The sequence below is a fragment of the Lissotriton helveticus genome, chromosome 10, assembly GCF_964261635.1.
Source record: "Lissotriton helveticus chromosome 10, aLisHel1.1, whole genome shotgun sequence".
Classification (NCBI taxonomy): domain Eukaryota; kingdom Metazoa; phylum Chordata; class Amphibia; order Caudata; family Salamandridae; genus Lissotriton; species Lissotriton helveticus.
This window is the reverse complement of record NC_136071.1, coordinates 495,526,658-495,550,780: the sequence shown is the minus strand read 5'-3', so window position 1 is coordinate 495,550,780 and position 24,123 is coordinate 495,526,658. Positions and strand designations below refer to the sequence as shown.

General features: G+C 44.6%; 1 protein-coding gene across 3 annotated transcripts in view; it reads right to left on the bottom strand.

The window, feature by feature from the left end:
* Positions 1–24,123, bottom strand: part of LOC144785353 (uncharacterized) — a 223,466-nt gene that overhangs the window by 13,232 nt on the left and 186,111 nt on the right. For 2 of the 3 annotated variants that reach the window (XM_078664308.1, XM_078664309.1), the window contains one exon: positions 20,437–20,547. The exons of the other annotated variant lie outside the window; for it this stretch is intronic. In XM_078664308.1, the coding sequence (XP_078520434.1) occupies positions 20,437–20,547 (111 nt within the window). The remainder of the gene's footprint in view (positions 1–20,436; positions 20,548–24,123) is intronic. 3 annotated transcript variants of the gene reach the window in all.

Sequence of the window (24,123 nt, the reverse complement as noted above, 5' to 3'; positions counted from 1 at the left end):
AAACAATCAACAAGGGGTACTGTGAACACAAATGAACGCCGCTTATGTACATACACATTGCTATTTTCAACAGGTTGTTCCTAATGTTTCTATTTTAGCGAGGTCAAAAAGAGATCCCATTAGTGGCCTACTGATTTTGCTCGATTCCTTTTGTTTTTTTACACGATTTTTCGCTATCTGCAAAGACTAAACAGAGTATTGCGACTCTGTGCTTGTTTGTAAATAGAGAATGAAGCAAAGAGAACAATCAATCAAATGGAGAGAGAAGCAGGCACGACGGATTACAACGGGGGCAAAGGCCTGCGTTAACTACCCTTCACTATCTGCAAAGAGAGAGTACTCCTAATAGAAATGAGGGGTGGGGGGCAGCATTCAAAGCAGATCAGTGTGCATAAACACGAAAATGTTTTTACTTACCACGTACTTGACATTCGACAGCTTATGATATTTGCTATTAAAAAACCATTGAAATTCACTGAAAAAACCATAGGTTATAGACCATATATAGTTAGGAATTAGCATTTACAAAACCTTGAAAATTCACTGAAAAAACCATAGGTTATAGACCATATATAGTTAGGAATTAGCATTTACAAAACCTTGAAAATTCACTGAAAAAACCATAGGTTAGAGACCATATATAGTTAGCTGGACATTTTATTGACATAAAACCAATGTAATTCCATATATAGTTAGTTGCACTAACTATATATTGCGCACCCGCAATCCACTGCTGATGATGTCACATATTACATCATTCATGACATGGTCAGTGACATCACTGATGACATCACTGATGACATCTCAAATGACATCACTGATGACATCACTGATGACATCTCATTTGACATCAATGACCACATCACTGATGATATCATTCATGTGACAATACAATGCATCTCCTCACATTTTAATATAACCTCTGTTTCACCCAGTGTTAAATACAGAGTATAATTTTTGAAACCATTGACACACCAATACTAGTTACTACATACGCACTCACTGATTCCTACGTCTACACACACCTTCACTCATTCACCCATACAATCATTCATACATACAATCACTCATCTTTACAACACTATCATATGCACTCATACACCTATACAGACACTCACAGTCTGCCACTCATCCATGGAGTTACTCACACACCTAGTCAGTCCTGTAAAGAATCAATGACACTTCCATTTTCTTGTCTATACAGTTAAACATAGAGCACCTTACATTTTCAAACATATACTAACACATACTTACCTTCTTATACAATCATTGATACAAGTACACATTGATCTGCACAGAGTCACACACCTCCCAGCCAGCCACACACACACTCAGTCTCTCATACAAATACTTGGGCAATCAATCAATAACCCATATAGTTACTCATATAGCTACTGATCAACACATGCAGCAGTTTACAGAACAACAGACATAATGATGCACAAATTAAGACAGTTTAGTCACTAACCCATGCACTCAGTGAGACACATTTAATCACTCAGTCATACAGTCAGTCATGCACCTACTAAATCCTTCGTCCAGACACTTACACATCCACTCATTCTTCAATATGTAAGACATATTTAAACTTTACAGAAACAAAAAATCACTGGATGTTGTTATCAGTCATGTCATCAGTGATGTCATTTGAGATGTCATCAGTGATGTCATCAGTGATGTCACTGACCATGTCATGAATGATGTAATATGTGACATCATCAGCAGTGGATTGCGGGTGCACGATATATAGTTAGTGCAACTAACTATATATGGAATTTCATTGGTTTTATGTCAATAAAATGTCCAGCTAACTATATATGGTCTCTAACCTATGGTTTTTTCAGTGAATTTTCAAGGTTTTGTAAATGCTAATTCCTAACTATATATGGTCTATAACCTATGGTTTTTTCAGTGAATATATATATATATATATATATATCCAAACAACAGGTTAGCCCCAAAGAGAGACGCCTACAGTTGCGTGTGCATTTCCGATTCTTTAATGATGGCAGCAGCATTCAGGCAAAACAAACATGATTTCATCAAGCAGTGTAGCCACGCCAGACGCGTTTCGGGAACTGTGTTCCCTTCTTCAATGGCATCAGTCTTAAGCATCCAAACGTCTTTTCTGCACGCATTTAATCCCTGGAACCTGCCCCAGTGGGCGGGGCCACTCGCATGGCCTTCTGGTCCATGTAGTGCAGAACAACTTCAATAAACCTCCTGTGAGGGTGTTTGGTGAAAAAGTCTTTTTTAAAAGATGTGTTGCCCCAGTGGGTGGATGACAATCACCTTGCTTTGTCTGCCGCACTTTTCAGCTGTCACCTCGAACGCAGACTCCTGTATCGCTGCTGAAACCACTTTAGCTCCAGCACAGGCCCGCTTGCTCGCGGTGGGCGTCTCTCTCGGCTGGGCTCAGCCGCACAAATCCAAACAACAGGATAGCCCCAAAGAGAGACGCCTACAGTTGCGTGTGCATTTCCGATTCTTTAATGATGGCAGCAGCATTGGGGCTAACCTGTTGTTGCTGAAAAGTGCGGCAGACAAAGCAAGGTGATTGTCATCCACCCACTGGGGCAACACATCTTTTAAACAAGCACTGGCGTTGCCAATAGGTCTCGCAGTAGGAAAGTTGTAGCTATTACAATTGCAAATAACAATGCCTTTTATTTTTGTTTTCATTTTAAAAGCATAAAGGGCTTTGTCATTTACAAAACCAATAGCTCCAACTTTCCTACTGCGAGACCTATTTTCAACATTGAATGATCCACCTCCAAGACGGCCTATTAATTAAAACAGGCTGGTAACAGCAAACGTGAAATTGTGAGGCACGTTTAAGAAAAGTACTTATAAACAACCAAATCACGAAAGCACACAAAGGAATAAAGCGTTTATTCCTGCTCTCGCATACCAGTAATTAACATTAAACCGCTTTTAATCCAAATATCGGTAGGAAACCCATTTGAGCTACAAATACTGTAACAAAACACGTTCTGAAAACGGATCCGTTCATCAATAATTCACAAAACGCCCCATGCAGCAATCATACCATGAGCTGAAAAGAAAACATGTACAACCGTGATCATACTGGGGCTAGTTCATCTGCCGTAACGACAATTTACATAACAAAATGTGACGTCAATACATTGCAGAAATAACAGACACCCAAGTAAAAAAAAAAAACCAGACCCACCAATCTCATGGTACATACTGTGCACCAAACGGATGTCTACTCATGAAGGAAATGGAACCCAAAATGTACGTTGGCCATCTGCTACACGTCGACTGCTTTAAATAAATATAACTGCGTTTATGCCAGTACTGTTTAATGGTATGCTTACATGTTTAAATTCATGACATCATCTTTGTCAGAATCCAGTATTATCATTCGTTGAGAAGGACATTATTATAGGAACATTTGCGATGCGTGTTTACCACCTTTGTAACGTTGCCTAAATACAATAACAACATCAAGCAAATCTATTATTTAATACACAAGTACGACGCGAGTATACATGACCGAGGAGTTCATTTTGAAAATTTAAAAACGTTAACACTGGAATTCAAAAAGGACCGTATGTGCTCAATATGGGTTCGGTGACTAAACACTGGTATGTAAAAGAAAAAAAAAAAAGAAGCCCTATAATTTATTTAAAAGGTAAAGTACAGAAAGGTTATGCAACAAAACCACGATGGTTAGACATCCTAGGTCCCACAATGTATAGACAACTTTGTATGGGCTTGACTGAGCGCAGACCCACGTAGGCAACCCACTGGGGACCCCCTAGAACCACAGGCAGCGTTAGGCCGCATAAATGCCATGCCATTCAATTTTGAACGGAGTTTATGAAAAGCCTGTGCATAGTGAGATGGTTTTATGTGGAGCTGGATACCACACTAATGCCGTTTCCAATTACACGTGCGTTACTATTATCCAATTTCATAGCACTCAATAACTTACTCTGGAAGTATTGCAAACTAAGCCGACCAAGCTTGGGCCATGAATTGGTGATCAGTGGAAAATAGCCAAGTCAGAAACGAGCATTTAGCGAAGTGAAGCCACTTATATCATCCGACAGAGGGGCCAAATTATGTGACACCGCTTACTAAATTATGCACCACGTTTTGTAGAATAGTAAATTAATTAAACTATTAATTTAAAACTTATAATCCGTTTGAGATAAAAACAACGTTTTTTGTTAAAAATCTGCAGGTTATAGGGAAAATGCGACCAATCCATCATTATGTGAACAAGCATTGGCGGTCCCTTTCAAGTGAAAGCGGGATGTAATTAGGGGGGAGGAGAAGTCTGGGCAGGCAGGATGACTCAGGGGAGGGGGCGGAGCGGGGAGAGCGGCATGTGGATTGTACAACAGACGGAGGGCATTGCTGTGGGGAGGGGGTGTAGGAGAAATGCACAAGGCGGGCAGGGGAGGGGGCGGAGCGGGGAGAGCGGCATGTGGGTGTTAAGAAGCCGGGCCTTTGAAGTGAAGCTAAGCTTCACTTCAAAAGGTGTCGGAGGAATGCGGCTGACGGTGATTGCGGCTGTGCACGCGCTTTTAAGCTCAATGCACATGCGCATTGAGCTTAAAAGTCACGGGCACTGCAAGGAATCGCCACGATTCCTTGCTGCTTAGTTAAAAGTTGTTTAAGCCGCAATAGGCTCGCAAGCTCGATGCGCATGCGCATCGACAGGCGAGACCTAAAAAGACTTTTTCACCAAACACCCTCACAGGAGGTTTATTGAAGTTGTTCTGCACTACATGGACCAGAAGGCCATGCGAGTGGCCCCGTCCACTGGGGCAGGTTCCAGGGATTAAATGCGTGCAGAAAAGACGTTTGGATGCTTAAGACTGATGCCATTGAAGAAGGGAACACAGTTCCCGAAACGCGTCTGGCGTGGCCACACTGCTTGATGAAAAATGCTGCTGCCATCATTAAAGAATCGGAAATGCACACGCAACTGTAGGCGTCTCTCTTTGGGGCTAACCTGCTGTTTGGAGATATATATATATATATGTACCATTGTGCACATCGACATCAACTTTTTCAATATTAACAATATATTGTTAAAAGGTATATAACTTCACAAACGTTCCAAAATAACAACTAGCAAAATAGTTTGAAGATAACTTAAAAAATGAACCAATTAGCAATGTCCTTTTGTCAGTGATACATGCTTCACAAGCACTGTTTTTTATGATATTTTTCTAGTTATGTAATCTTCTTCTGCATGTTTCGCATTTTTGTGGCACCCATTTACTTGTGGTACGTGATGCTGGAATCTGATGATTCTATCTTATACAGGAGGGGGAAGAAACACTACATGAAAGTAGTATAAAAAAGCAGTTGTAGAATGCAGACACCTCAAGGGTGTGGATTTTATTCTATCTGCTTAAGTTTTGCAAAGTTCCACATTTTCAAATTTTCCAAAGTTCCTGGTTTATCTGTTCCTTCCTTTTTGTCTGCGAGTTCATCTTCTGCAACAGATTTCAATGCACAATGGCAAATGTGTCTATTCAAAGTTTACATTTTACAAAGAAATTTGTCACAAACGTCACAAATTTCACGCACAGCTTTTCCACTTATGATACTCTATTGTATTAATGAGTGTGGCCCACTACCAGGCTTGCCTGCTGATCTGTAATTTGGGAGAGTTTGTACGAAGAGTGTGTTTTTTAATATTCCTTAATCTCGGGAAAGGCATCTCACACCTATGTGGACTGATTACTTCCTCATCCAGGTGCCATCGCTATCCTTGGTCTCTTCATGCAACATACTGCAGGCCAGCATCTTGGACCACTCTATGCTTCTCTTGTAACCTGACAGTTATAATATCACTCCTACATCTGCTTTGTTCAATGTAGGCAACTAAGTAGAGGCTAAACCACATGGTCACAGATGACAGCTGTATTAGAACAAAAATTAAAAGTCGGTCTTTTTGTTCCAAATTCTATCAGCAGCCACATTGGGTCTGTCTCATTCATGAGATACTCAATGTATTTTAGAATAGGGATACATCCATGACAGAATAGGATTTCTGGAATTCTTTGTTCACCTATCATGATACCAGAAGAAAGTGCTTTATTGAGGCAGAGATCGAATTACACAACATCTTGGCTGCCATAGCTGACCAATCTACTTGTAAGTCCCTGGGTAAAGATGGTTTTCTTGGGAATTTGACAAAATTAGGAGAATGTTGCTAGACCATATAGTGCATGCTCATTTCAAAGGGGCAGATACTTCTGGATTACTGGGACCATTGTCTAACAGAGCCATCATTTTGCTCATTCTAAAGTGGGGAAAGATCCCATTAACTGTAGCATTTATTTATTGATGGATGTCTTTACAAAGCATGCAGTTACCACACATGCCTTTACCATGCAGTCTTTACCACACAGATGCCTATATCATGAATGGTGCGTTTAGGTAAGGTACATACACATTTATATTTTTCAAATAACATTAAAAAAAGTATATATATATATATATATATATATATAAATATATATATGTGTATACACTTTATCCTTTTCTATCTCAGCGTGGATGGCACTGTGCTAATCCTATGCTTAAAGACTTTGATAGAAAAGCAGACATTTGAGGTGAGCAGATCTAGAGTGTCGCTGGTGTTGAGAGTGCTCTAACAGGAGCTGCTTTCCACCTAAACTTGAGAACTACCCAGAGTTCTCTCCTTCTTTTTTGCATAATTTATGCATCACTCTATGCCTGAAAGGGTTTTGTTTTGACTTATACTGGGTGCTCCCTCGTGTCTGGACAAAGCTGTACCTCTCTGAAGAGCACTAATTAGAGCAAAACACTGTGTCAGGGGTTGCTTTTACTCATTTCAGGTTGGCTTGAGTTGGTATTTTACCAATTCAAAGCTGTAATACTGTGCCTGGAGTGATAAATGGCTTTTGTTATTTTACAGCTCGGCAAGCACAGCACTGTGCTAGTCCTATGCTTAAAGACTTTCCTGTAGAAACGGCAAAAGACTTTGTCCTTTTATATCTCGGCGTGGATGGCACTGTGCTGATCCTATGCTTAAAGACTTTGATAAAAAAGTAGACATTTGAGGTGAGCAGATCTAGAGTGTCGCTGGTGTTGAGAGTGCTCTAACAGGAGCTGCTTTCCACCTAAACTTGAGAACTACCCAGAGTTCTCTCCTTTTTTTTTGCATAATTTATGCATCACTCTATGCCTGAAAGGGTTTTGTTTTCACTTATACTGGGTGCTCTCTCGTGTCTGGACAAACCTGTACCTCTCTGAAGAGCTCTAATTAGAGCGAAACACTGTGTCAGGGGTTGCTTTTACTCATTTCAGGTTGGCTTGAGTTGGTATTTTACCAATTCAAAGCTGTAATACTGTGCCTGGAGTGATAAATGGCTTTTGTTATTTTACAGCTCTGCAAGCACAGCACTGTGCTAGTCCTATACTTAAAGACTTTGCTGTAGAAACGGCAAAATACTTTGTCCTTTTATATCTCGGCGTGGATGGCACTGTGCTAATCCTATGCTTAAAGACTTTGATAAAAAAGCAGACATTTGAGTTGAGCAGATCTAGAGTGTCGCTGGTGTTGAGAGTGCTCTAACAGAAGCTGCTTTCCACCTAAACTTGAGAACTACCCAGAGTTCTCTCCTTCTTTTTTGCATAATTTATGCGTCACTCTATGCCTGAAAGGGTTTTGTTTTGACTTATACTGGGTGCTCCCTTGTGTCTGGACAAAGCTATACCTCTCTGAAGAGCTCTAATTAGAGCAAAACACTGTGTCAGAGGTTGCTTTTACTCAATTCAGGTTGGCTTGAGTTGGTATTTTACCAATTCAAAGCTGTAATACTGTGCCTGGAGTGATAAATGTTTTTTGTCATTTTACAGCTCGGCAAGGACAACACTGTGCTAGTCCTATGCTTAAAGACTTTGCTGTAGAAATGGCAAAAGACTTTGTCCTTTTATATCTCGGCGTGGATGGCACTGTGCTAATCCTATGCTTAAAGACTTTGATAGGAAAGCAGACATTTGAGGTGAGCAGATCTAGAGTGTCGCTGGTGTTGAGAGTGCTCTAACAGGAGCTGCTTTCCACCTAAACTTGAGAACTACCCAGAGTTCTCTCCTCCTTTTTTGCATAATGTATGCGTTACTCTATGCCTAAAAGGGTTTTGTTTTGACTTATACTGGGTGCTCCCTTGTGTCTGGACAAAGCTATACCTCTCAGAAGAGCTCTAATTAGAGCGAAACACTGTGTCAGGGGTTGCTTTTACTCATTTCAGGTTGGCTTGAGTTGGTATTTTACCAATTCAAAGCTGTAATACTGTGCCTGGAGTGATAAATGGCTTTTGTCATTTTACAGCTCAGCAAGGACAGCACTGTGCTAGTCCTATGCTTAAAAACTTTGCTGTAGAAATGGCAAAAGACTTTGTCCTTTTCTATCTCGGTGTGGATGGCACTGTGCTAATCCTATGCTTAAAGACTTTGATAGAAAAGCAGACATTTGAGGTGAGCAGATCTAGAGTGTCGCTGGTGTTGAGAGTGCTCTAACAGGAGCTGCTTTCCACCTAAACTTGAGAACTACCCAGAGTTCTTTCTTTCTTTTTTGCATAATTTATGCATCACTCTATGCCTGAAAGGGTTTTGTTTTGACTTATACTGGGTGCTCCCTCGTGTCTGGACAAAGCTATACCTCTCTGAAGAGCTCTAATTAGAGCGAAACACTGTGTCAGGGGTTGCTTTTACTCATTTCAGGTTGGCTTGAGTTGGTATTTTACCAATTCAAAGCTGTAATACTGTGCCTGGAGTGATAAATGGCTTTTGTCATTTTACAGCACGGCAAGGACAGCACTGTGCTAGTCCTATGCTTAAAGGCTTTGCTGTAGAAATGGCAAAAGACTTTGTCCTTTTCAATCTCGGCGTGGATGGCACTTTGCTAATCCTATGCTTAAAGACTTTGATAGAAAAGCAGACATTTGAGGTGAGCAGATCTAGAGTGTCGCTGGTGTTGAGAGTGCTCTAACAGGAGCTGCTTTCCACCTAAACTTGAGAACTACCCAGAGTTCTCTCCTTCTTTTTTGCATAATTTATGCGTCACTCTATGCCTGAAAGGGTTTTGTTTTGACTTATACTGGGTGCTCCCTTCAATCAATCAATCAATCAGCGAATTTGTATAGCGCACTACTCACCCGCTAGGGTCTCAAGGCGCTGGGGGGAGGGGGAGGTGCTACTGCTCGAACAGCCAGGTTTTGAGTTGTTTCCTGAAGGAGAGATGTTCCTGAGACCGCCGTAGGTGGATGGGGAGGGAGTTCCATGTCTTGGCCGCCAGGTAGGAGAAGGATCTTCCTCCGGCGGTTGTTCTGCAAATCCGTGGAACGGTGGCGAGGGCGAGGCCGGCGGAACGGAGCTGGCGGGTGGGTGTGTAGAATGTCAGGCGGCTGTTGAGGTATTTGGGGCCCATGTCGTGGAGAGCCTTGTGTGCGTGGGTGAGGAGTCTGAACGTGATCCTCTTGCTGACGGGGAGCCAGTGCAGGTCTCTCAGATGGGCAGAGATGTGGCTGTGACGGGGGATGTCCAGGATGAGTCGTGCAGAAGCGTTCTGTATCCGTTGGAGTCTTTTCTGGAGTTTGGCTGTGGTGCCAGCATAGAGGGTGTTCCCGTAGTCCAGTCGACTGGTGACGAGGGCCTGGGTGACCGTCTTCCTGGTTTCGGTGGGGATCCACCGGAAGATCTTTCGGAGCATGCGCAGGGTGTTGAAACAGGATGATGAGACGGCGTTGACCTGCTTGGTCATCGAGAGGGAGGAGTCCAGGATGAAGCCCAGGTTGTGTGCATGGTCCGTTGGCTTGGGGGTGGTGCCCAGGACAGGGGGCCACCAGGAGTCGTCCCAGGCCAAGGGGGATGGTCCCAGGATGAGGACTTCGTCCTTGTCCGAATTCAGTTTCAGACGGCTGAGCTTCATCCATTCCGTGACGTCTTTCATTCCTTCCTGGAGGCTGGCTGTGGCGGTGGCGGGGTCATTGGTGAGAGAGAGGATCAGCTGGGTGTCGTCAGCGTAGGAAATGATGTTTAGGTTGTGTTGGCATGCGATGGCTGCGAGGGGGCTCATGTAGACGTTGAAGAGGGTGGGGCTGAGCGAGGAACCTTGCGGAACGCCGCGGATGACTTTGGTGGCGGCAGGTCGGAACGGGGGAGGCAGACTCTCTGGGTTCTTCCGGTGAGGAACGAGATGATTCACTTCAGGGCCGTTCCTTGGATTCCGGTGTTGCTGAGGCGCTGTATTAGGGTGCGGTGGCATACGGTATCGAAGGCTGCTGAGAGGTCCAGGAGGATGAGGGCAGCTGTTTCCCTGTTGTCGAGCAGGGACCTGATGTCGTCGGTGGCTGCGATGAGGGCGGTCTCGGTGCTGTGGTTTGCTCGGAAGCCGGACTGCGAGGGGTCGAGGGATCCGTTTGTCTCGAGAAAGGCGGAGAGTTGGTTGTTGACGGTCTTCTCGATGACTTTGGTAGGAAAAGGGAGGAGCGAGATGGGGCGGAAGTTCTTGAGTTCCGTGGGGTCCGTGGTGGGTTTCTTCAGGAGGGCGCTGAGCTCGGCATGTTTCCAGCTCTACGGGAAGGTGGCGGATGCGAAGGAGCTGTTAATGATGTCCCGGAGTTGGGGTGCGATGATGGAGTCGGCTTTGTTAAAGATGTGGTGTGGACAGGGGTCGGTTGGGGAGCCGGAGTGGATGGTGTTCATCATGCCGGTGGTGTCTTCGGTGCTGACCGGGGTCCAGGTGCAGAGGGTGGTGGTGGGGGGCGCAGGTTCGGTGGTTGGGTGCGTGGTCTGTGCGCCGAAGCTGTTGTGTATGTCGGCGATCTTGCGGTGAAAGAACGAGGCGAGTGAGTCGCAGAGGTCTTGCGAGGGTGTGAGGTCGTTGTTGCAGGCGCTGGGGTTGGAGAGCTCTTTAACGATACAGAAGAGTTCCTTGCTGTTGTGGGTGTTGTTGTCCAGACGTTCTTTGAATGTTGTCCTTTTGGTGGTGCGGATCAGCTGGTGGTGTTTGCGGATGGCGTACTTGAGGGCTGTCATGTTTTCTGTTGTTTGGTCGTGGCGCCAGGCGTTCTCAAGGGTGCGGCAGGTCTTCTTGGAGTTTTTGAGGTCGTTGGTGAACCACGAGGTTTTCTTGCTGCCGGGTCTGCTGGGAGGGTTCTTCAATGGTGCGAGTTCATCGGCGCAGTTGGAGAGCCACTGAGTGAGGTTGCGGGCTGCTTTGTTGGGGTCCCTCGTGTTGTTGGGCGGGTGCTGGCTGAGGGAGGAGGTGAGTTGGTCGGTGGTGATCTTGGTCCAGCTTCAGCAGGGAACCTGTTGCGGGTGGTGGTAGGTCGTGGTTCTCCTGAAGTTGAAGTGGACGCAGCTGTGATCTGTCCAGTGAAGTCCGGTGGAGTGGCTGAAGGAGATGTGCTTGCTGGAGGAGAAGACGGGGTCTAGCGTGTGGCCGGCGTAGTGGGTGGGGGTGTCCACTAGCTGCTTGAGTCCGAGGTTGGCGAGGTTGTCCAGCAGGGTGGTGGTGTTGCTGTCATTGTTGTTCTCCAGGTGGAAGTTGAGGTCCCCTAGGAGGATGTAGTCTGAGGAGGTTAGGGCGTGCTGGCTGACGAAGTCTGCGATGGCTTCGCTGAATTGTGTGCGTGGTCCAGGGGGTCTGTAAATGAGAGTGCCTCTGAGGGTGGTCTTGGGGTCGGTGTGTATCTGGAAGTGAAGGTGCTCGGCGGCGGTGAGGGTGTCGCCAGAGTTGGTCGTAATTCGGATGGTGTTTTTGTGGACGATGGCGATGCCTCCTCAGGTCTGATTGACGCGGTCCTTCCGGGTGATCTTGTAGCCATCCGGGATGGCTATGGCGATGTCGGGGGCTGAGGAGGCGTTCATCCAGGTTTCCGTGAGGAAGGCGACGTCCGGTGCTGTTGTGTCAAGGAGGTTCCAGAGTTCGACGGCGTGTCTGTGGACGGAGCGGGTGTTGAGCAGGATGCACTTGAGGTGATTGTTGCTGGTGCCTGGCCTGGCGGGTGTGGTGCAGGTTCGGAGGCAGGTGAATTGGCAGGCTTGGCAGGTGAAGGGTCCGTGAGTGCCTTTCGGGTTGGCTTGGTAGCAGGAGGGGTTTCGGCCGGCGTTGAGTGCGTGGAGGGTGGATGCGTCGTAAGTCCGTCATGTGGGCTGGCAACGTCGGGGGCCAGGGGTCCTGGTGCTGGGGGCGGACGGGCGTAGACGGGCTTGCTTTTGGCGCGCAATCGGCGCTCCCGCTGCGCGTGACCGCTGCGCGTACGCGTGGGTTCCGCCATAAATGGCCGGTGGGAGGGAGGATCAGCTGGGAGGCGGGAGTGGGGTGGCGAATGGGAAGGGTACAGAAGGAAGAAGGGGCGGGCCGCAAGGGGAGCAGCAGCAGGGAGCGGGGAGGGGGGGTGAGACGAGCGGGAAAACGGTCCTAAGAGCGGCGAAAACAGTGGGAAAACAGTGGGAAAACAGGGCACAATACAGATTCAGTCACGAAATAAACAGCAAAATACAGTGAAAGAAACACCTCAAGAACAGGGGCCGCGGCGAACATGCAGTGGCAGCGGGGGAGACCGGGCGCACTCAGAGGGAGCCACGCGGTGCGAGGAGCGATCGGCCCTGGGGGCAGGGTCAGGTCACAGCTCTCCGCCGCGCGGACAGCGCTTTAAATGGCCGGTGGGACGGAGGATCAGCTGGGAGGTGGGAGCGGGGTGGCGAATGGGAAGGGTACAGAAGGAAGAAGGGGCGGGCCGCAGGGGAGCAGCGGCAGAGAGCGGGGAGGGGATGAGACGAGCGGGAAAACGGTCCTAAGGGCGGCGAAAACTGTGGGAAAACAGGGCACAATACAGATACAGTCACGAAATAAACAGCAAAATACAGTGAAAGAAACACCTCGAGAATAGGGGCCGCGGCGAACTTGCAGTGGCAGCGGGGGAGACCGGGCGCACTCAGAGGGAGCCACACGAAACACTGTGTCAGAGGTTGCTTTTACTCATTTCAGGTTGGCTTGAGTTGGTATTTTACCAATTCAAAGCTGTAATACTGTGCCTGGAGTGATAAATGGCTTTTGTCATTTTACATCTCGGCAAGGGCAGCACTGTGCTAGTCCTATGCTTAAAGACTTTGCTGTAGAAATGGCAAAAGACTTTGTCCTTTTATATCTCAGCGTGGATGGCACTGTGCTAATCCTATGCTTAAAGACTTTGATAAAAAAGCAGACATTTAAGGTGACCAGATCTAGAGTGTCGCTGGTGTTGAGAGTGCTCTAACAGGAGCTGCTTTTCACCTAAACTTGAGAAATACCCAGAGTTCTCTCCTTTTTTGCCTAATTTATGCGTCACTCTATGCCTGAAAGGTTTTTGTTTTGACTTATACTGGGTGCTCCCTCGTGTCTGGACAAAGCTGTTCCTCTCTGAAGAGCTCTAATTAGAGCGAAACACTGTGTCAGGGGTTGCTTTTACTCATTTCAGGTTGGCTTGAGTTGGTATTTTACCAATTCAAAGCTGTAATACTGTGCATAAAAACTTTGAGGGTGCGTTGTGAAGTCTCGTGATGTCATGGCTGTCCTCTGATGAAGGTCAATGTGACCGAAATATATTAGGAAAACGCCAGTGTAAAATAAAGCGTTTCTTCACCATAATAGATGCGGCTCATACCTGTTCTTTTGGAGGGAGGTTGGGAGTGATATATATATATATATATATATATATATATATATATATATATATATACATCCACTTTCCTCCAGGAAGAAAGAAAAGACCAACTTAAGGGGAGACGTTTGGAGACACCTTTAATCAGGAAACAGATGGCAAAATGAAGTCCAGGTACACCCGCTGTGGCGAATGCATTTCGGCGTGGTTTGCCTTCTTCAGCGCCGTGGGTGTTTGCTTTCAAAGTGCAGGTGAGTTATTTCAGAATTTATATGTTCCGCCCCTTCCTGCTACTGTGGAAATTGCTCCACCCCCTGGGTGAAATACCAAAAAAACGCCTTAACCTCCTTGTGGACACATAATGTTCAGCGCCTACAGGTCCCAGCATGCTCCTTTCTATGCTGGCAGGAAATGCGTTAGGTGGAGCAATCTACGTTGAGCCCCAATGTCCAGCCGTCCCAACTTCAGGTGCCCCCTCGAGTCCCCAACCGCAACAACCTCTTTCACTCAGGGAAATAAAGCGGGGACAAGGCTAAATCATACCTCGCCCAGCGTGATGTCAGATGACACCTACACCGCTCCCAATCCATCCGAGTTCTGGAGGTGAGCCATGCTTGTTCCTGTACCCAGGAAAGGAAAGCACCGAAGTGGAACCAGTGAGAAGCAAAGCCGCTTGCGCTGCGGGGACCTTTTAAACGCGTCACTGGGAGTCGCGTTACAAATGTACATCCACTTTCCTCCAGGAAGAAAGAAAAGACCAACTTAAGGGGAGACGTTTGGAGACACCTTTAATCAGGAAACAGATGGCAAAATGAAGTCCAGGTACACCCGCTGTGGCGAATGCATTTCGGCGTGGTTTGCCTTCTTCAGCGCCGTGGGTGTTTGCTTTCAAAGTGCAGGTGAGTTATTTCAGAATTTATATGTTCCGCCCCTTCCTGCTACTGTGGAAATTGCTCCACCCCCTGGGTGAAATACCAAAAAAACGCCTTAACCTCCTTGTGGACACATAATGTTCAGCGCCTACAGGTCCCAGCATGCTCCTTTCTATGCTGGCAGGAAATGCGTTAGGTGGAGCAATCTACGTTGAGCCCCAATGTCCAGCCGTCCCAACTTCAGGTGCCCCCTCGAGTCCCCAACCGCAACAACCTCTTTCACTCAGGGAAATAAAGCGGGGACAAGGCTAAATCATACCTCGCCCAGCGTGATGTCAGATGACACCTACACCGCTCCCAATCCATCCGAGTTCTGGAGGTGAGCCATGCTTGTTCCTGTACCCAGGAAAGGAAAGCACCGAAGTGGAACCAGTGAGAAGCAAAGCCGCTTGCGCTGCGGGGGCCTTTTAAACGCGTCACTGGGAGTCGCGTTACAAATGTACATCCACTTTCCTCCAGGAAGAAAGAAAAGACCAACTTAAGGGGAGACGTTTGGAGACACCTTTAATCAGGAAACAGATGGCAAAATGAAGTCCAGGTACACCCGCTGTGGCGAATGCATTTCGGCGTGGTTTGCCTTCTTCAGCGCCGTGGGTGTTTGCTTTCAAAGTGCAGGTGAGTTATTTCAGAATTTATATGTTCCGCCCCTTCCTGCTACTGTGGAAATTGCTCCACCCCCTGGGTGAAATACCAAAAAAACGCCTTAACCTCCTTGTGGACACAATGTTCAGCGCCTACAGGTCCCAGCATGCTCCTTTCTATGCTGGCAGGAAAATGCGTTAGGTGGAGCAATCTACGTTGAGCCCCAATGTCCAGCCGTCCCAACTTCAGGTGCCCCCTCGAGTCCCCAACCGCAACAACCTCTTTCACTCAGGGAATATATATATCGATGAGCAAATCCTCTTCAGTAAAGAAAAGATAAGAGGCCACATAGGGGAAAACCACGGGAACCTTTAATGGAAAACAGCATAGGCACGATGCATTTCGGCGCTGTAGCCTTCTTCAGACGCCGCTGTCACCTGGATTTTAACCTTTCCCCGCCTTTTAAGTGTCCTGCTCGGTCCTCGTAGGAGGGAATGTTCCATCTCCAAGTCACGTGACTGCACTGCCGTCACATAGCCAACTACAAATCCCAGAAAGCAGTGTTACTGGTAGCGTGTTACATGGGGAGGGCTGCAGGGAAAAAGGCATGTTGTGTTGGAAAGGAAAATTCAGGTAGATATAATGTTCCCAGGCCCCCTTGGGCCCCCGTGACGCTCCAACCTCCAAATCGAGATTCCGCAGGGCTGTGAGTCTAAGTGTGAGTGCTCTTGGCTACTCGTGCAGTCACGAGCCAATTCAGGCAGCATCCATAGGGTTGTCAGGAGCGGAGGTGGGCAGGAGTGAATCCGATACCTCGGGAACAAACACACAAGCTGAAACAGCTGATGCCAGCATTCCTCCTGCCACTTGACAGAGCGGGGCCTCTTACACGCCACTGGCCGGTGTGTGGGAATCCATGAGCAAATCCTCTCCAGTAAAGAAAAGATAAGAGGCCACATAGGGGAAAACCACGGGAACCTTTAATGGAAAACAGCATAGGCACGATGCATTTCGGCGTTGCAGCCTTCTTCAGACGCCGCTGTCACCTGGATTTTAACCTTTCCCCGCCTTTTAAGTGTCCTGCTCGGCCCTCATAGGAGGGAATGTTCCACCCCCAAGTCACGTGACTGCACTGCCACTGTAGTCACATAGCCAACTACAAATCCCAGAAAGCAGTGTTACTGGTAGCGTGTTACATGGGGAGGGCTGCAGGGAAACAGGCACGTTGTGTTGGAAAGGGAAATTCAGGTAGATATAATGTTCCCAGGCTCCCTTGGGCCCCCGTTTAAGTGTCAGTGCACTTGGCTCCTCGTGCAGTCACAAGCCAATTCAGGCAGCATCCATAGGGTTGTCAGGAGCGGAGGTGGGCAGGAGTGAATCAGATACCTCGGGAACAAACACACAAGCTGAAACAGCTGATGCCAGCATTCCTCCTGCCACTTGACAGAGCGGGGCCTCTTACACGCCACGGGCCGGCGTGTGGGAATCCATGAGCAAATCCTCTCCAATAAAGAAAAGACACACACACATATATATATATATATATATATATATATATATATATATATATATACATATATATATATATATATATATGCACATTATTTTAGATTTTCTTTTTAATTTTTATGGGTATGCTTCAAAAATCTTACTTGCTTTTAATGTACTCCTAATCACACTTTACCTATTCTCTCCCCTAAACCATAACATTACCCTTACCTCTATTTACCACATCCTTCCCTGAACCCTAAAATTATCCTTACCTCCCTTTACCTCTACTCTCTGCTAAACCCTAAAATTACTCTTATCTCTCTTTATCTCTACCCACCTCAAATCCCTAAAATCACCCTTCCCTCAGTTTATCTCTCCCCACCCCAAAATCCTAAAATGACCCTTACTTCCCTTCACTTCTACCTAACTTAAACTCTAAAATGACCCTTACCACTATCCAATGTGTGGCAGGGGGTTGAACACAGGTCCTGGCATTCGGCTCGACTATGCCCTGCCTCCCCCCCCAACCTGAATGGATGTTCACCCAATTAGCCCTCTTACTGGGTCTTTTGTCTTAAGCAGGGGTCTCCAACCTTTTCTATACTGAAAGCTTCCTATGTTTAATTAAACACATTGAGAGCTACTAATAATATTAGTGTTGTATAACTTCAACTTTGTTATATGTATATTAATTCAACCAAGTAAAAGCTTTATGATTTAATAAGCTGGGTGGCACACAGGTGAGCTACTCAGAGGTAGCTGTAGAGCTACAGTAGCTTACGAGCAACTGGGCGGAGACCCCTGGTCTAAAGTTCCTATGGGAAACTGCATGGAGAAAACACATTTTGGGACAATCCCTTTCCCCGGTCTATGCTTGACGATCACCCGAAACTTTCCAGGAAGGTGCTGAGGTGGATGATTTTTTTTAATTTGAGTTCAGATGTGGAAATTCGTGGCTAAGAAGGTGACCACCAGACTATGTAGGATGGGTTTCCTCCATCTGCATGTGTCCTACGTCAGCTCTTTCCAGGAGACGTACTCATGGAAATGACTTAATTTCCAGACTCAAATGGTTCTATAATATGCAGACTAGACAATATACAGTTTTTTTCTCTTTTATCCAGATATATTACTACACATTGATGGATGCAGCAAGACTGCTGCCTGTGCCACTCCTTTTTACCCTTGTCCTTTAACTTCTGTAAGTGGTTATCTGATTTTCAAATGCTACTGAAGTGATTCCTGCTCTTTTGATCCCTTTGAAGTAATTCCTTTACACTGATGATATTCTAATTTAGATCATTTCACATAACTCATTCCTGCTCCTCCTGCTTTTAATAGTGTCCCACTTTCCCACTATCAATGCGGATTAGGGGTGATATGAGGTAAAGAAGTCACATTTGACTACCATGGCCTATTTACTTGGACATTCTATGAAATTGGGCAAGAAATATACAGTTACTTGCTTAATCGCGGACTTGTTAAGATGGTTGAGGGAAGTATGAGTCTTTTAATATGCAAAATAAAGAATGACTCCAAGATGCACACAAATTAAAGTTTCCAATGGGGCAGAGGTCTGAAAATACAAATAACCAAAGACCTGCTTAACAACTAAGCATCTGAAATGCTTCCACTATTAAACCATAAATCTATACTGCCATGAATCAATACTGATGCAAAATTGTTTACATGGGGTGGGACACGCCCAAGATTAAAACCTTGAAGAATAGTGGAATGCGCTGCATCCAGTAGCCCGCAGTTACAATACAAACACTTTTATTATTGTGCACATCATTTGATTTTCACGCTGGAGTGGTTAACACATGCATCTGGACTTGCTTGGTGTGGAAGACACTTCAGTGCAAACAGTGATTGTACCAACTGTGCATATTTAAGTCTCCTCCACCTACATTTGAGAACCCAGTAATAACAGTCATGTTGACGATTTGGATATTTATGTATATCAAAGTAGGTATGGACATGTGATTGTATCATTCAGCACCGATATAGACTAATGCACGGATAGTAGTTGAAGCTTCCACAATCTAGTAGGTGAAAAAGGCTGACAAGGGGATCACAATGCTTGATCAGCTGCTTTATAGAGACTCCTTCTATAAGTTGCGCCTGCAATTCGAAAGCTGAAATAACCGTGCCTAGCAAAACCATCAGCTGACGCACTACCTTCTGTGCCGCTTCCAGACGATTATGGAGCTGCAATCGGTTTAGCTGTCGTGCACTCTTCTACTTTTACATTTCATCGAGCTCTATCATGTCATGGTGGTGGAAGAACAATGTTGGAAGATCTGTCTGTACTGAACACCGAAAAGCAAAAAACACTAATGATGAACTGTAGCAAAAACTAAAAAGTCTATTTATAATAGACTTTCTATATATGTGTCCCCAAAGCCCCTATCATGCACTGCCGAAGCACATGGAGACAAAATGCTGTGTTTTATCAGGCTAGTGGTAAATGTGTCACAATGATGCCTACTGGCCTAACAAGCAAGAAGCCTCTAGAATCAATAATGAGAGTATTTCAACATATCCCTGATGATAAACCCTTTTGAGAAATTAATATTCTGAATTTAGCTTTGTGAGATAGTGCTTGCAAATCATTTTTGTTTTTAAAAGAGGTTAAAACATATGACTTAAATTCAGTCAGTCCAACACAGAAAACCTGGTTAAGAACTAACTTGAATAGGGCCTACAAATGTTAATTATTTTGCATGGGAAGTGCTGTTTGTGTAGTTAAATGAAGGTCAGGCGATATTGTTTCATTGTTGACAGCTTTATGTAGTTTTCCTAAACCACATGGAGTATTACAGGTCAGCACATGTAACCAATACCAAAGTAGCATACAGAGGAAGAGAAAGAAATGAAGAAAAAAAATAACTGGTCAAGATTCTAAGACAACACTAAAATGAAAATGCAGCAGTGCATAGATAGCAGTGTTTCAATTAGATCAAAAGGTGGTAGAAATTCTAACTTGTTAAGTCCCTTCTGAAGGAAAACTGGTTAAGTTCAGAGCTCTGTTAGTAAAGTTTACCCAAGATAGTTGTTACCCCTGAGAAAGAATTGTTTTTTAGTGTGGGTGTTTTTTTTTTACATTTTGGAAGACAGATTAAGTTTTTAGTTTAATCCACTGGAATTTCTTTAGATGGTGAAAATACTGCCCATGTGAGAATTTTTGTGTATGATGAGCAGCAGTGCACTGAAGCTTAATTCTAGCTTGAAGAGGTAATAAAGCTCTCAAATTTTGTGAGGTCTCGTTAAATTTGTTTTTGGTGGAGATGAGCTCGGCTGACAATTGCGAAAATTACTGGGAGCCACCAATGAAGCACTAATAAAGTAAAATCAAGCAATAACATCATTTTCCATTGCGATTCTGAAATAGAATGCTGAATAAACAGATATTGAAAGCGAGAACAATAGTCCCTCAAAAGACAAACAATAAAATAAATTGAAAAGAAAATGAAAATGAAAAAATAGGAGAAAAGCGGACAAAGAAGCAGACAACACAGATATGCAATTTTAGTCATCGCTGTTATTATAAGACTGCAGCATGTGCTATTAATAATGTGTCTCTATTAAAATAAAGAATGTATTATGTGTCAGGAAGACATAGAATGAACTAGAAAATCTGAAAGTGGGAGAAAGATAACAAAAGAAACCTGCGAAAGAAGGATAAGGAGACATAAGGAAAAAATTAAGAGTAATAGCTAAAATACCTTATTATTGTAATTTCAAGAAAAACACTGTATCCTCACCTATGGGGCTGTTGGCAATGTCTCTTACTTCAGTGTCCTGATATTTGGTTAAATAATTATGTCCCTCGTCCTTTATTTTGAATGAAACAATGTCCGTTGGCATCACACTCTCTGTTATTAATAGATAAAAACATAAATTATTAGAATAATACATCATGCATGGAACGAAGCAGTTTCTGCTGAGTTTTCTATTTTATAGCAATCTAAATTACGAATATTGCAGAGCCAGCTAATAAGGGTAACTTTAAAGGCAGAGGGGCTCCATGGCAGGGAGACCTTACCTGGACCTTTCATTTTACTAACTGGTGTGTGCTTTTGAAGCCGGCTTGGTAACGTCGACTACACGATAAGTTAGTTCACCAAATAGTATCTCTCTCACTGTTAGATATGTCTAAAGGGTTTCATCTAAGCAAGAGGATGGATTTCAAAAGTCCTCGAGCATGTTTGGACTCTGATGATCAGTAAAGCCACCTCTGCTACACCCCAAAGATACACAGATTAATTTATTTAGACAACAGTCTATCTGAGGTGGTAGGTAACGCTTTTTTACTCTAAATATAATATTTGTATGGAGGACAGCACCGGATTAATATGAATTACGCTCTCGCTGAGGCTATGGCCTGTGTGGTCTATGTAAAGGACACCCGTGCATGTCATGCTATCTGCAAACTGCACATAACAGTGTCACTAGCTAACCTGTTTGTGGAGTCATAATTAATGTCACTTGAGTGGTTATGAACACTGCTTTGGGCAGAGGAGGTCATTATTGTCTAGCTAATGAAAGATGCATTTGTAAAGCGCATGGCTACCCGAGGCATCCCAGCGCTGGTAGCAGCAGGGCAGTGAGGAGAAAAAACCAGGCCAAGGGAATAGCCAAGTCTTTAGCAGTTTGCGGAAGGACAAATGATTAGGTTCCTTTCGAAGGTGGGGTGGAAGGGAGTTCCATAGCCTGGCCGTGTTGTGTGAAAATAGCCGGCCCCCGCTTCTGACTTTCTTAATCCTGGGGCCAGTAACCACGTTCAGGTCATCTGAACGAAGATGTCTGTTGGCCCAGTATGACTGGATGGTGGAGTGGTTGATGGCGGGGCCCTTCCCGGCTAGTGACTTGTGAACAGTGAACAGCACCTTGAAGTTAACTCTCTCTCTAATGGGGAGCCAGTAGAGGGAGTTCAAGGCCGGTTTGGCTGATTGATGTTTCGGTATTCCCAGAAGAAGTCTGGCTGCCCAATTTTGTGTGTTCTGACATTTGGAGAGGGTAGCCATTGGAGCCCCCAGGTTAAGGGCATTCCCATAATCCAGCCGTGACAGGATAAGGGCCTAATAATATCTAATGATTTTCAGATGCACACAGGGAATATATACATCAGCAGTGAAGTTTCAGATCAATTTTAAAAAACAAACGCTCAAAAGTAAGCCTAAAGCCAAAGAAAGTCAATGCAGTGTGATGATGTTGTTAGTTGAATGGAATAAATGAACACAAACACAAGGAGCGAGACCAGGGCTGCAATAAAAACAAGCATTTGCAATGCAATAGGTCTCGCATTAGTGAAAGTTTGAGCTTTTGGCGTTTTAAATGATGTTCGATTTTATTGTTATGAAAAAATATCCCAGCTGTAGCATAAGTAATACAATAAAATCAACAAAGCAAGAAGAGGGTGCAGTACTATAGGCTGTTACTAGGTGTCCATGTGGATTTGTAAAGGGCCCTCTATTAGCCACATAAGGTACTGCACCATTAATGCAATTGTAAAGAGAAAGATTGAAGTTGAGCATACGTTTCCATTTGTCTTTATTGGAAGTAAGATTTTTGATAACTTGCGTTGTAAAAATGCACAACTGTTGTTTATTTAGCCAATTAACACACTAGTGCATTTATAAAATGCAAGCTAACAAAAATCGCACTCCCTATAACAATAATTGGAAACGTATACTCAGCTGCAATCTTTCTCTTTCATAATTACATTAAGGGTGCAGTACCTTGTGTGGCTAATAGAGGCCCTTTTACAACTCCACAGGCACACCTACTATCAGCCTGTGGTACTGCACCCTTTAAAGACAGTGCTTTAATTAGGAATAACAAGGGAAAGTGCAGCGAAGTGGGCAGCACAGTGAAGGCCAGGGAGGAGGAACACATGGGGTAGGACTACAACGAGGAGGGCAGCACGAAATGTTGAATTGAAAACGACTGTGCATGAGTGTTATTGCTGGGTCACTTTAAGGGGTGATGGGGAAGGAGGGGCGCATAGGGATGCACAAGGGAATTGAAAATAACAGGCAGCACAGTGAAATTTCTCGACTGAAAGATTTACAGGCTTGCTTTTAAGCCGTGGCCAGAGCTCACGCAGCTTTGTTTTTCATTTCAACGAGAGACCAAAACATGAAGTGCGGGTCCATGATGCGGTGCGGTGCTGACACAAAAGCCGAGGCACACAATAGAAATAGTGATTGTGGTGCTGATAATAAATAAGTAAAGATGCACAACTATGCTGTGTGGGGAGGTGGGAGGGGTCTGCTTTGTAGCAAAGCTAACAAAACAATTCCAAGCATGCAAGCCCAAAGTGATGGGGGAGCCATAACTAAATAAAGGTGCATGGCCATGCTGTGTCGGGACGTGGGAGGGGTCTGAAGAAACAAAGTTGCAAGCACACGGGCCCAGGCAATGTAAACAGAAAAGAAAGGTAGCCATCAATAGAGCACAAGCGCTGTTTGAGGACAGCTGAGTGCTAGTGCTGCTCGACACTCAAGAAAAGAGTGCTTACAAGTGTAAACATAACATGCGGCGTAAGAGCCCATGTAACAGAGGCAGTCCGTTGGGGATGTTACAAAATTTGAAAAGGAGGGACTAGTAAGCTATTTCACCAATGAAAAGCCGGTATTTACCAAGGACAGTACGAGGAGTCAATAAAAAAAATGGAAGGGGCTCCAAACCCATATTCTGAACACAATAAGTCTCAAAGAGACAGGGTAAGCGCTGCTTAGGCGAGACCTAAAAGGGACTATATTCGTTTTTGTCCCTATCAGGATACAGGAGTGGAAAGGTTGCCCAATTATAGGCAAACACTTCCAGACTGTGCACACACAGGAAACATTCATATACTGATTAAAAACAGCATTGTCTGTTAGGGATAGATGCATTAGTGCAAGTGTACATGGATCTGTGTTCACCTGGAACAATCAGCCCTTGATTGATACCAGTAGAAAAGGTATCTTTCAGGAGAAAATAAAACAATCTGAGCTTGTTTGATATTATGAATAAACCTGTTGGTGCGGTGAAAGTGATTTAAGTTATTGTCAAGAATGCATTCCATTTTAAATTACCCAGGCTCTTGACTTGTCATTCATATGATGTCATTGAGTTGGAGAGAGGGTGTTGTGTTTTATTGTTCATAGGTGAATGAAGCGTTAGGCTTTGAACTATAAACCAAATATTGACTCTTCTACAAGAAGTTGTCTCTTCATATTGTGTGTCAATAGCTGTGAGAAATTGCAAAATGTTTCAAAAAATTTTTAATGTGATTTTGCAATATTCACCCTGCCTTTACCTTGTGTGAAATTAGTAGAAAAATACTTGTTTCAAGACGAGATTCAAGCAATACATTTTCTCCTGGAACCAGTCTCTTCTGGACAATAATTCTGTGAAATTGACAGCACTGAAATCCACATTAGTGAAGATATCTAAAATTATGG